General features: G+C 45.1%; 1 protein-coding gene across 5 annotated transcripts in view; it reads right to left on the reverse strand.

Moving 5' to 3' along the window:
* The window catches only part of GCNA (germ cell nuclear acidic peptidase), a 28,214-nt gene that overhangs the window by 877 nt on the left and 13,113 nt on the right, over nucleotides 1-14,224 (reverse strand). For all 5 annotated transcript variants that reach the window (XM_037512269.2, XM_037512268.2, XM_037512270.2 and 2 more), the window contains exons 3-10: nucleotides 14,126-14,172; nucleotides 13,714-13,750; nucleotides 12,447-12,529; nucleotides 9,801-10,160; nucleotides 8,631-8,703; nucleotides 3,635-3,779; nucleotides 1,700-1,838; nucleotides 462-666 (exon numbers count right to left, since the gene is read on the reverse strand). In XM_037512269.2, the coding sequence (XP_037368166.1) occupies nucleotides 462-666; nucleotides 1,700-1,838; nucleotides 3,635-3,779; nucleotides 8,631-8,703; nucleotides 9,801-10,160; nucleotides 12,447-12,529; nucleotides 13,714-13,750; nucleotides 14,126-14,172 (1,089 nt within the window). The remainder of the gene's footprint in view (nucleotides 1-461; nucleotides 667-1,699; nucleotides 1,839-3,634; nucleotides 3,780-8,630; nucleotides 8,704-9,800; nucleotides 10,161-12,446; nucleotides 12,530-13,713; nucleotides 13,751-14,125; nucleotides 14,173-14,224) is intronic.

Genomic DNA, 14,224 nt, shown 5'->3' on the forward strand with positions numbered 1-14,224 from the left:
GGTCAGGCCAACTCAAAGTAGGAAGGAAATGAAAAAGAGCACAAAAAAACAGCACATGGTCTCCCTGGTGGCACAAGGGGTTAAGCACCGCACTATGAAGCAATCCGCAGCCTCTGCAGCATGAGTTCGATCCCCAGCCGGCCAGGGAGAAACCCACATGGCACAGCAGCCCTCTCCTGTCTCGCCCGCTGCTCCCCTCAGCAGTGTATTTTAGTCAGTCTGCCTGTTCTGTTCCCCACTCTGTCTCTGATGAGTCCTCTCACCTCCCGCATCTCTGGCCTGCACCCCAGCTCTTGTAGGCATAAATAAATAAATCTTTTTTTAAAAAAAAAAAAAAGCAGCACAGAGGTGTTGCTGTTCACATCACAGAGCTGTGTACTTACTACTAAAATCACTGAAGAACCACTTGGAAAGTCACAGTGAAAACATAAACGGGAAAAGCCTGAGGAGCAAGGTCTCACCTGGTCTTGCACTGCGTGCATTCATAATGAATCCTATAGTTAATCTTGTAGTTATGGCAACGGGTGACCTTCGGCAGCTCTGGGTGCACCAGGTTAGACATTTGGGCATAATACTTCCATGCGTCGCCATGAGAGTCACGGACACCATCGAGCAGCCAGGACGCTGCATGGCATATTTCATGGATCAAAGTATCCCGGAGTCGGTCTTGAAAGATGAATGAAAAGAAATCATGAGCATTTCAAACTGATTCCCTCTGTTCTGCTCCCCAATAACCCCCAGACTCTCAACCCCACTAGATGCAAAGCCCTCTTCTAGAACAGCAAATGCAAGCAAGCATGAGTATCCTCTCCCTAGGATTCTGGAAGAGAAATTTCTCCCAACTGCAACCCAGTTTTGTTAATGGCAGAGAACCCTTGGCAAGAAAGTCTTTTCACAGGAGCTCCAACAGACCCCTTTTTTTTGTGGGATGCTGCTGGAAATACATCCAGCCAAAACCTGGCTTCTGCCCTTCAGGAACGTAAGTGGACAGGGTGGGCGCATTGCTGGCCAAAGAATTAGACCAGGAGAAGCTCCACAAACTGAGGTCTGAGTTGGGCCCCAAAGTTGGCAAACCTTAGTTGGACCATTCTAAGTGTGGCGAGCAAAGGCTGGCGCCAGGAAGGCATGTGGTGCATTTGGAAGGTTAGTGTGAAGAAAGCCTGGCTGAAGCACAGGGTAGTAGCAGAGCAGCGAGAGACAAGACTGGCTGAGCAGAGTGGCGGAGCACTACGACAGTCTCGAAAGCCAGGCCTCAGGTATTAGCCAGGTCAGGGAAAGCAATACGGCAGCATTGAGGAGACTGAATAGAGCAGAGAAGGGTGCGGTGACAAAGGCCCACACCTGGGCAGAAGCAAAGTGGAGAAGGAATGATGACACGAGAGACAGTGTGAAGATCTGGTGATTGCTACAGGGACTTGAAGTTCAGCCCATGGGAGAACAGAGATACTGCTGCGGGCGACAGGGACCTGCTGAGAGAAAGTGAGGCCTGAAAGAGAGATGGACCAGCTGTATTCTCAGGGATAGTGAGACCTCCAATAATAATGTCTTCTAAGCAGCATGCAGTAGGCCTGTTCACTCAGGAAGGGGGTAAAGCTGTGACACAGGCTGCCGGAGCATACCAACACCTGAGAGAATCTTAATAGGTGCTGGGTCCGAAGGAAAGTGTGCAGCAGAGAGGCTGCTGGGCTCCTGCCATCACCTGCGGAGTCGCAAACTTTCAGGGAGATCTCAATCTTGGCGTAGCGCTCCCTCTTCGGGTAACGTATCTCACCGGTGGTGCACAAGCCAGCAGTTCTCAGCATCTTTTTATTCCAGCCAATGTCTATTTTCTCTGGCATCTGGGGATGCAAAGCCGACAAAGTGACTAAGGAAGCAGTTCTCTGCTGACCAGAAACTATCAGCTCAAAAGGCTTTTGCAAATATAAACATTCTAGGGAGAACAAAAGCCAAGCTGAAGTACAGGCAAAGACATTTAATAGCATTGGGGATACAGGGGAGATTTCTGAGAGCATGTGAATGCAGCACTTGTGCTCCCTCCTATGGAAACAAAGTCAGGGGTAGTCGGAAGTGGAGGACAGGCCTGCTGAGGTAGGAGACAAAAGAAACCATGGCCAAAGAGTGGGGAGGCAAAATTTAAAATGCAACAAAAACACTCAGGATCCAGTAATCAGAGTTGACTGATGTAGCACCACTGTTGTCAGGAAGGGCACCAAGGGCTGGGGAACCTTTGGACAATATAAGTACTTTCCCTGCACAAAGTTCTGTCACCAAAGGCAATAAAGTCTGAAAAACCTAATGCCCCATAGCTCTCTCTGCCTCCACAGTCTCCTCAATCCAGCCCACACCCCCATGCTCCTTCCAGGTTAATGTCTTTCAGCAGCCACTTCATGTCACATCATATCCTTGTGCAGTGGTGCCACAGATTGCCATGTAAGCTCCTGCACCTGGCTCTCAGGGTGCTCCAGCATATACTTTTACACTATCAAAAAAAAAAAAAAAAAGCTAACAAGTATTCAAGTAGTGCTTAGTATGTTGGAGAACCTGTTCTCAGCACATTTAGTTAGATGAACTTCCTTAGACCTAACAATAATTCTATGAAGTGGCAGGTACTGCTACTGTCCCCATTTTATAGGTGGGGAAACTGAGGCAAAGAGGAGCTAAGTAATGCTTGCTCAAGATCACATATTTCTTTGATGTTTCCCTTCAACTTGAATCCTCTAGTCCAGGTAGTCAAACCTCTACACATGCCTGCTCCCCACCACTGTTGTTCTCTCCACTTACTTCTTTCAAGAAGCAGAAAATGGTGCCTCCCCAGTGCAAGGGGTTAAGCACAGCACTGTGAAGCTATCCTTAGCCTCTGCAGCACAAGTTCCATCACCAGCTGGACAGGGAGCTACCCACATGGCACAGCAGACCTCTTCTGTCTCACCCGCTGCTCCCCTCAGAAGTGTCAGTCAGTTCTGTTCCCCACTCTGTCTCTGGTGAATCCTCTCACCCCCTGCACCTCTGGCCTGTGCCCAAGTTCTTGTATGCATAAATAAATAAATCTTAAAAAAAAAAAAGAACCAGAAAATGGGCCTCCCTGGTGGTGCAAGGGGTTAAGTCTTAGCACTATGAAGCTATCCGCAACCGCTGCAGCATGAGTTTGATCCCCGGCTAAGGAGCTGACCCACATGGCACAGCAGACCTCTCCTGACTCGCCTGCTGCTCTCCTCAGCAGTGTACTTCAGTCAATCCACCTGTTCTGCTCTTCACTCTGTCTCTGATGAATCCTCTCACCCACCGCATCTCTGGCCTACACCCCAGTTCTTGCATGCATAAATAAATAAAAATAAATCTTAAAAAAAAAAGAAGAACTAGAAGGAAAACTCTCACTTCCTCCTGGCAATCCTACTTCCTTACCACTCAGGCTCTCGGTGATTCATCCCTCTGTGGGTCTCCCATGGTAGTGACAGTTTATACCATATATTATAACCCACAAACACTGTCTTTTTCTTCCACATATGCAAGACTCCACTCCTCCTCTAACTGACTCTTCCCAAGGGTAGGAAATACAGTTAGCACATCTCGATATGTCACAACAGCCAGGACTGCTGGGCATGCGAGAGAGGCTCACTAAGTGTTAATTCCTTACCTTTTCATCAAAGACAGTTCTGTTAAACAGAGCATAGATTTTCTGAACCAGCTCATCCTTATTTTGCTTGAATTTCTTCCCAGAATACTGCTTTGATTTCTCAAGGTCATGCAAGAAACATCCAGGGATATTGCACATAACATCCCTGCAAAGGTTAAATTGACTGAGATCTTATAGCAGAAGAAATAAGTTAGAAGAAATGCATACATACAGATCATATCAACAGAGACTCTGAAACTTGATGGTCCCTCTTTCAAGTCCTTGTGAGGGTGTTCAGCCCATGGTCTCAACCTCAGCAGGAGGGGTACCACCGCTGCATCTGTAGTCTCCGTCTCTCCCCTGAGATCTAGTTCTGAGTTTACACTTTGCCTGATGAAAATTGCCAAATAACATGGCCACGGCTCTGGTTCAACGTGTTTATTTCTCCAACTTCTGTTTGTAATGGGTGACATTTTAAAATTCATTTCTCCCTTCCCCCATATTCAGTTAAGCACAAATACAGACCTCACCATCCTACTTCCCAGCCCACCATCACCACCCCAGTTCAAGTTTCCCCGCCCTCCATGCCATGACACCACAGCATTCATCTAACCGTGTTCCTCAGCTCCAGGTTCATTTTGGTGTAATCTAACCACACCCCCTCCAGATTAATTTTGTTAGGCCTGGCTCCAGCTATTAATATGTCCCTCTCTGGCTTTTTTACTAACTGCTTGGTCTCGCATTCCAGGTCTGGGTCGATCTTTTCCCACCCTCTTATTTCCAGCCCCCATTCCCACTCTGCCAAAGTGAGTAAGGTCACTGTTCCCTGAACCTCAAGTGTGATTTCCCACCGTTTATTCATTACTTGGCACAATTTATTCTATCCGCTCACATCTCCACCTCTACTGAGAACCACCAGCTGTTGGTGCTTTATCATATGCAAAGAATTTCCTTCTGCATTGTCCTATTTAATCCTCCCCCACCCTCCAAAGAAACTATTACTACTCTTATGACCTCTACTTCACAGCAGTTAAGTGGCTTGCCCAAAGTTCTCTGAGACAAGGAATCTTCTGACCCAAATCTCAGGGTCTTTCCCTTAAACCATTATTGCTGCCTCACTCCCAAGGCCTAATTCAAAAGGCCCAAAAAATAGTGCTGAGCACACGAAGGACCCCCTGCTTATGATAACTATTTAAAATGAAACATCTTTATCTTGGCTGGACCCATCCACAAGTCCAAGGAGATGAGTCCACAGCACCGGAAAGATAAAATAGGAGCAAACACAGGGAAGTGGGTCTCTAACTTAACAGCACTCCTGAAACTTGAAATTTTGCCAAAACACCAGACAAGGCAAAGGCAACAGAACTCAGGGTATTCATTCCAAAGCCTGACATGAGGGACGCTAACATTTCTGTCTCCAATTACTTAGTTCTAAAAGCAATTTTGTGTCAGAAAAGGTGGCAGGTGGTTCAGATCTGCACACCTCAGCAGGGACCATGACCCCTCTGAGTGTGTGCTCTTGTCAAACAGGCCTTGTGGCTTAGCATGCCTTCACCTCAACATCTGTGCCAACTTACTGCAGGCTGAGCATCTCCACATCAGAGGAACCAACAAGACCCCAAAAGGGTACACCAGACACCATGACCAGCAAGCAGCCTACACAGAAACAATGCTAAGCACAACAGGAAGCCTACAGGCTGAAACAGGAAGTACCAAGGCAGCAGTGAGAAGCCTAAACAAATTACCTCTTTTGGATGCTGCAAATGACAATGACACTAGGGACAGCTTCTTCCTTCTTCAGTCACATGCTCTAGCAAAGCAACCTGGGAGCTACCCAAAATACACATCCCTATAGGCAAAGCAGCTGAAACATGCCTGTTAGTATCAAAGAAACTCTGCTGAAAGGGGATCCATGGAAGAGGACACGCTAAACGGCTGTCAGCTACCTTATCCGGCGAGAACAGTCTCTCTGCTTAGATCCAAGTTGCGCTGTTGCCCCAAATGCCTGACACATTGTTCTTTTTCTCCCAAGATGCATTTTTTTTATTTTTTGAAGATTTATTTATGCATACAAGAGCTAGGGCACAGGCCAGAGATGCAGGGAGTGAGAGGATCCACCAGAGACAGAGTAGGAAACAGAACAGGCAGACTGACTGAAATATACTGCTGAGGGGAGCAGCGGGCGAGACAGGAGAGATCTGCCTCGCCATGTGGGTTTCTCCCTGGCCAGCCGGGGATAGAACTCATGCTGCAGAGGCTGCAAATTGCTTCATAGTGCGGTGCTTAATCCCTTGCGCCACCAGGGAAGCCCCCAATATGCATTTAGTGCCCCAAAATACAGGTAAAAATTAAATGTACAGTCCTTCTAATATATTCCTTCTCTTGTAAGCAAATATTACTCCTGAATGCAAGCACAAACAAATAAATTATGCTCACTGCATGTGTTTATGGGAAAAGGTGAGTGCTTCCTGGAATCTAAATGAGAAAGTGTGAATATTCTGCTTCAAGTATGAACATGTCTTTGGTCTAAATGCCCTGTTTGCAGTATCAATTATATACAGCTGAATAAAAACAAAAGACCTACAAGCAACCTAATGTTTAAGCTTAAAAAATTCACAAGAATATATACAAGGAGGGCCTCCCTGGTGGCATAAGTGGTTAAGACGCAGCACTATGAAGCTATCAGCAGCCACTGCAGCATGAGTTTGACTCTTGGCCAGGGAGCTACCCACATGGTGCAGCAGACCTCTCCTGTCTCGCCTGCTGCTCCCCTCAGCAGTGTATTTCAGTGGATCTGCCTGTTCTGTTCACAACTCTGGTAAATCCTCTGACCCTCCACACCTCTTGCCTGTACCCCAGTTCTTGTATGCATACATAAATAAATCTTTTTTTTAAGATTTATTTATTTTTATACAAGAACTGGGGTACAGGCCAGATGCACAGGAAGGTGACAGGATTCACCAGAGACAGAGCGGGGAATAGAACAGGCAGACTGACAAAACACACTGCTGAGGGGAGCAGCGGGTGAGACAGGAAAGGTCTTCTTTGCCATGTGGGATTCTCGCCAGCTGGCCAGGATGGAACCCGTGCTGCAGAAGCTGCGGACAGCTTCACAGCGCGGCGCTCAACCGCCTGCACCACCAGGGAGGCCCCATAAATAAATATTTAAAAAAATATTTAGTCCCAGCTGTTGATCTTTGCCTTCACTATCACTAACATAGAGCTTCCATATGATCCAGCAATTCCACTCCTAGGGATTTACCCAAAGGACACAGAAACATCAATTCCAAAGAGCACCTGCACCCCTATGTTTATAGCAGCACTGTTTACAATAGCTAAGCTTTGGAAACAGCCCAAATGCCCAAAAATAGATGACTGGATCAAGAAGATGTGGTACATATACACCATGGAATATTACTCAGCATTCAAAAAAGATAAACACATGCCATTTGCAGCAACATGGATGGCGCTGGAAGGGATCATGCTCAGCGAAATAAGCCAGAAAGAAAAAGAAAAATACCGGATGGTCTCACTCATAGCAGGAATCTAGAAAACTTAAATAAGGGACCAGGAAAATGAGTAACTATAAGAAAGTGAAAATCAAAATCAACAAACAACTATGAACCAGAGACACTCTATGGAGGGTGGGGGGCAGGGAGGGGAGGGATTGGGGTCAAAATAAGGGGGTTGCAATTCTATGGGGAATATAAAAATAAAATTTATACCAAAAAAGATGTATTTATGTATGCATACAAGAGCTGGGGTGTAGGTCAGAGATGCAGAGTGTGGTGGGGGGAGTGAGAGGATTCACCAGAGACAGAATGGGGATCAGAACAGGCAGACTGACTGAAATACACTGCTGAGGGGAGCAACGGGCGAGTCAGGAGATGTCTGCTGCGCCATGTGTGTTGCTCCCTGGCCGGGGATCAAACTCGTGCTGCAGCAGCTGCGGATAGCTACGTAGCTTGTGTCTTAACCCCTTGCGCCACCAGGGAGGCCCCATAAATAATAATAAAAAAAAGAATATAGGGTCTCCCTGGTGGCGCAGGCGGTTGAGCACAGCGCTACGAAGTTGTCTGCAGCCTCTGCAGCACGGGTTCTATCCCGGCCGGCAAGATACTCACATGGCGCAGCAGACCTCTCCTCTCTCACCCGCTGCTCCCCTCAGCAGTGCATTTCACTTAATCTGCCTGTTCTTTTCCCTGCTCTGTCTCTGGTGAATCCTCTTATTGTCCCAAATATCTGGCCTGTACCCCGGTTCTTGTATGCATGAATAAATGAATCAAACAAAAAAAAAAAGAGGGCCTCCCCGGTGGCACAGCGGGTTGATCATTACGCTGTGAAGCTGTCCGCAGTCTTTGCAGTGTGGGTTCAATTCCTGGCCGGGCAGGGAGAAACCCACATGGCACAGCAGACCTCTCCTGTCTTGCCCGCTGCTCCCCTCAGCAGTGTATTTCAGTCAGTCTGCCTGTTCTGATCCCCATTCTGTCTCTAGTGAATTCTCTCACCCTCCTGTGCTTCTGACTGTACCCCAGCTCTTGTATAAATAAATAAATCTTAAAAAAAAAAAAAGAATATATACAAGGATTCAGAATCACTGCATTCATCCAAAGCACTAGAAAACCCGGGAAGACAGTTCTGCCTTCTCACCCTTTCCACTGTGTTTGCTTTGGTTTAAAGCAAACTGGTGACCCCAGGACTGTAGCTAGTCTGAAAAAAGAAAAGTGTCTTGTTTGGCTATACATCATTCTTATCCTGGGTTTAAGAACAAAGGAAACCTCAGAGGCCAGAGCTGATGTGGGGGGAAAGGGCTCCAGAGTGCCCAGGGAACTGCAGGGGCCTCTGAGGAGTGTCACTCCCTGGGATTCCTCCTCCTCCTCTCTCTCCTGCTCTTCCAGTTCAGGGATGGAAAACTTGGCCCTATAAGACTTCTTCATCCCCCGATAGTCCCCCACATGCTTTAACAAGTGACAACGGTGCAATCAATTCCTGTCAATTCAATATGAGCCAAACCTACCCGGTCTTGCTTTTTTCTTCTGTTGCATTGGCTTTCTTCTTTGAAGGCCCACGTGTCTTACGTCCTTCAACAGCTGAAAAGATAGGATTTCATTTGTCCCTGACCATGGGTACCATTAAGCAACTGGCAGGAAGGCGAACACAGGAGGAGCCCCCAAAGCCAAGCCCGGAGCAACATCTATAAACCAAAACTGTCCAAAACCTGCATACTATTCTGTCAGTCAGCAGGAAAACTGTTGCCCATGTGAATTACAGAGCTGCCAGCAGAGTAAGCTGGGTAAGATTCTGTCATATGAACTGACAAACAGAATAAGAAATAGAAATAGAATGACCCCAATGCTGTAGCTAGCCTGAAAAAAGAAAGTGTCTTGTTTGGCTATACACTGCTGAGGTGACATGAGCATGTCAGTGAAGATTAGATTTTGCAGGCAACTGAGGCTCGTAGAGTATACAGAACGGTGTAGCAGAACTGAGACACTTGCTCTGAGCAACATGGCTAATGCCCAAAACAGCACCTTCACCCCTTGCCAGGCAAATCTTCCTACCTTCATCTGGCACCGACTTTGCCGGCTGCTCTAGCTTGAGGCTCAGGTAGCCAAAGTTAGTGCCATTGGTTCGTTTGTTCAAAAAACTTATTAGATATCTTTTACATGCCAAGCACCAAACTAAACCCTGGGAGAGACAAAAAGATGAGGAAGAGTCCGCCTCACTGTCTAGTGGGGGAGGCAGGGACAGATTGAGGAACATTTCAACACAGTTGTATAGAGATAGGGCCTATAATCCTTAGGAAACTAGGAAGGAGGCACAAGCCTAACTTACAGCTTCTTGTAGCTAGTGACAACTGGGCTGAGTCACTAACTCAGAAAAATGGGATATCCTCAGGACAAAAAGTACAGGGAAAAAGCACTTCCAGGTGGATGGAGCAGCATATGCTAAGACATGGGTGCATAGGGGAAGAATGGACACATCTCCCTCCCACCATGTCCAGAAAGATCCTTTTCACTGGAACAGCTGTCTCCCTTGGTCACTAGAATGCTGCTAAAATGGAAGAGGGTTGGTAGGCAGCATAGGAAGACCCAAAAAGACACAGAGATATATCCAGGAAAAGGGCGCGACATACTTGCCAGGCCAGGCATACTTGGTTGGGAAAGGCACACTGAGCTTGTCTTACCAGGAGTTACAGTTATATTTTTGGTTTTTTTCTTCCTTTTCCTTGGTTGTTCCGCCACAGGCACAGGCTCTTCATCTGCCGGCTTTCTATCTGAAGCCTCTAGGTTAGCCTCAGGATCACTTGGTGGTTGGCAGAGATTTTCATCAAGATGTTGCTCACCAGCACCACCACGTGATCTGCTTTGGGAGGTACTAAGCCCATTCATCTCTTCTTCACTTGAGGATATTTGGTCCTGATAGCATGAATCTTCTATTATGATAGGGGCCTCCAAATTGCTACTCTCATCATCAGTAATAACCACTGGAAGATCCTGGATGTTAGGATGCTCTTTAATATCAGATCTGGTTTCCAGAAACTCATCTGAAATTCAAGAAACACAACCACATATGAAAATACTTCTTCCATCCCCTCTCTACACCTTCAGCTTCAGATTATTGAGCACAAATGAAACAAGCCAGGAACTGTGACATTATAAGAGACAGTTACAAATCAGTTACTTTAGATCATTTTCCCTCCGTGACTTATCTTTCTGAGAGTACTGACAGATAAAATAGAAGTCCAAGCCCAGTGACAATTTTCAAATCTCATTCTCTATGCAACACAATGTGGTTCCCAAACACAGGTCTGCAGACTTGCATATTTCCACTGATCCACAGCAAAACCAGAGAATTTAGAATAAAGGGTTTCCCGCCCCCCCAACAAATTTAATTTCTACCATTTAAAGGACTGCCCTTTATTTTGAGACTATGTCCTCACTAATCTTTTGGTGCTCTTTGAGAAATTATGGTGATTAGTAGATGATTGCTGGAATTTACTTCTGCCATTACACATATTAAAAATTGGGGCCACTCTATGTTGGTCACCAAAATTTAACTTTTTAACTGGCCCCTAAGTGTTAGGCTCTCAGAACCACTGATTTGAGAGTGAGGAATTAAGTCCACATATCAGTATTGACAGATCCATGGAACATCAGGAATGTCACTGCCCTCACAGAGGGCCCCAACTCCATCTAGAAACTGAGGGTGGCATCTCAAACACCACATGCTTTCTGGAGTCCACTCAGAGATCAACTTCTAGGATTCTGTAATTCTAGATGTAAAAAATATAAACCATGGCACAAGCAAAATGTGAACGTATATTTATGGTGCAAAAGCTCTTTTATCCTGAAATTGCAGATTTGGGATGATATATTTTGAGAGTTGTATCTGCTATTTGAATTCATTATCAAAGAACTTCAGATATGCAATAAGGAAAGAAAAAGGAGTGGGTGCTCCTATGGTAAAAAGTCATCTTTCCTAGAAAATTTAAATTTAAATGCAGTTGAAATTTTTAAAGGTAGGGAAATGCTGCTTACAATATATATTTTAAAAATGACTACACAATGAGAGAAGTTAGAAAGTTGGAAGTGTGTGTTAAAGCTCCTCAGGTCTTTTTTTTTTTCTTTAAAATTACCTAAATTCACTACAATAACAGAAGGAATGACATGTGGAGAACAGAATAAAAACAGACAGAAATGGTCCTGTTGGAGCATTCTTCATCCTTCCATTCCTGGGATGGATGCCTACAGTTAGGGCCCACGGGTCAGAAAAATAAAAGCAGCTTCACTTGAAAATTCATCCTCTAAAGAATACAGATCTTCAGATTCAAGGTGATGAGCTGCTTTCTGGCTGTCGATCATGCCCTACGCTCAAGCTATCTATCGTTAGGCACCCTTTGCATTACAGTAGCTTGTCATGTCATATTCTACTCTGTAGGACCTCTGTCCTGCTCAGGAACATCCACTCACAGCTAGAAAGGAGGGGAAACAGTAGGAGACTAGGGTTCGAAGGCACTGCTCCTTTCCCCATGCTGATATCCCAGGTTAGCTAGGAAGCTCTAGCCAGTGGCAGCCAAGGGGTAGTCAATAATTTAAGGGTGCCGGTATATTAACTGGATGCCTGTATGGCATGTTCTACACCTGAAAGTGAGCAAAGATCACTCAAATACCATCCCTGAGAAGAAGCTCCTAGTCTTCCTCCATTTCACACCCACTTAGCAGGTTCTGAACTGTTAGTAGAGCTGCACATCTTCCCCGCGCGGCTAAAATGGCCCTCAATTCAAACACACAAGGATCTGCTGTGAGAAACAAACTCTGAAGAAAAACAGGAATCTCCAGAAAAATATAAAGGGAGGACCAAAAGGCAAAGACAAACAGCTACCTGGAGAAAACAAGGATTCCCCTGAGAAGTTACTGCCTATTGTCCACGACCATCACCCACCCAAGTTTCCATCGAGCTGGAAAGTACAAGCCCACCTCACTCCTCTTTCCGCCTCTTTCTCCTTCCTACATGCACACAAGAGGAACAGAGGGGAAGGGGAAGAGCAGAGCAGCCTTCACATTTCTCAGTCTCCATTCTTGACTCTTTCTTCTGCTTTCCCTGTTGTAATATGAGGTATGGAAGAACTCTGTTGAGGGAGATGTCTCAGGTCTAAGGCAGTAAGAACAGTTGCCATGATATTAGGAAATTTACCAGGGGTGCAGGGAACGCAGTGAATCACACTACCAAGTATTCAGAACACATCATCTGCTAATCCTTATGCTAAAAGGATTGTGTGTGATGAGGCTACTCAGAGCTGTTACTTCTCTTAAGTTAGAAGTGTACTTGCCTTCACTGTTTATTTCAGTTATCTTAGCTCTTTTTATGTCTTGGAAGTGTTCATCATCAGACTCTGAGTCAATCACCATGTAGCTGAGTGACAAGATAGGAAAAAATGAGAAATATGAATACAACATTCTTCTTTTCATGGCATTTTCTACCTTTTCAATATCAATAATGAATATAATCGTTTTGACATGTTTTGTTGATTTGTTTCCCACCTAACTCTGTTGCCCTTCTTTAGAAGTATTCATTGCTCCTAATTTTCCAACTTTTCCATCTTGCAGGATGCAACAAACTGAGATCACCACTTTCCCCCTCCCAAATCCACTCTTCTTACAATTTCCCATCTACAGAAGCACCTGGGACTGGACCAAGATCAGTGGCATTCCTGGCAGGTATACACCTAAAAGGGTAAGTCATCCCTCAGTAAACCTGATTTTCAGAGCATTAACAAAATGATAGTTATCTTGTTCTAGGATTTCAGCTGACTGTAGCTGCTCACTTTAAATGACTGCATACAATGGTATCAGGTTTGGAAGCTTCCATGTTGCAAAAAATCAAGAGGATAAACCAGTGCAGGCCAGAAACACAATTTGTCCCTTGACAGCACTATGTGTCTTGGTGGGGGGAGTGGCAATGACCAATTCACATTTCTACAATAATTCAAGGAGTCGATGTGGAGACGGAGTTACCTAAGCAAACATTTCAGATTCACTCCAGTGTTGTTTCAGTGCCTCCTCTAGTCTGGCACCTTGGCAATACTCCCTCATCTTGCTCCAGCTAGAGCACAGTCGTTCATGTGAATAGGAGCAAAGCAGGTCGAGAGATAGGTTAGGGCCGGATCATAGAGACCTTTAAGTATTGGACTAAATGGTTTGTTTCATATGACAAATAATTTGAATAGGGGAGCAAAATATAAAAGCAGTGCCTCAGGAGATTCATCTGGAAGTAGGATGAAGACTGATAAGGGCAAGGAGCCTACTTCAAAAGCTCTTGCTCTAATACAAGAATAAAAATTGCCCAGGGCTTGAGTAGTGGAGACTGGAAGTTAAGAGATGGGTCAGAGAGACATTCTGAGGACAAAACGGATCAACTACACAGTGGGCCGAGGCTAAGGAATCTAATATTTTGAACCTGGCTGTGAGATCAGACACCCATTGTGATCCTGAACAAAGTATTCACAGAGGAAATGTGATGATTATCCTTAAATTTTCTCATCCAGTACATCATTCCTTAAAAAAAAAAAGTCAAATTTCACTGATTTTCCTACTTACCTGTTATTGTTCTTCTGTGTGCTCATTTCGGCCACAGCTAAATCAGAGAAATGAAAGGGGCATCAGAAAGCATCTGAAGCATGATCAAACCTAATTACATATGTCTTTAACTCATATAACCAAAATCCACAGAGCTGGTTAAAATTGATGGTGAACTCCAACATCCCCATGAGAGACAGACAGGAAATAAAAGGAGACCTAGAATGAAGGTGAAGGAAGTAAATTGGAAAAGAAGCTCAGAGAACTTCCTGTGCTCCTAACAAATGGGAAAGCAAGTTTGTTTCACCAATCTAGAGAGCCCTAGAGCCTGCTGACACCAAATGTCCCAAATCATATTTTAGTTACCTCCACAAAGACATGATTAAATTACACTTTCAAATGTAAATTACCACTTTGAGTGGACTCTACTTACAGGACTCAAATTCTTCATCACTGCTCGAATCCAGATTTACAATGCAACTGCAAAAACAAAATGTACTTTTTTAAAGGCAGGCTACTAACCTCACAAGCA

Source organism: Talpa occidentalis, unplaced genomic scaffold (genome assembly GCF_014898055.3).
Source record: "Talpa occidentalis isolate TD23 unplaced genomic scaffold, MPIMG_talOcc4v2.1 talOcc4.15, whole genome shotgun sequence".
NCBI classification, from domain to species: Eukaryota; Metazoa; Chordata; class Mammalia; order Eulipotyphla; family Talpidae; genus Talpa; species Talpa occidentalis.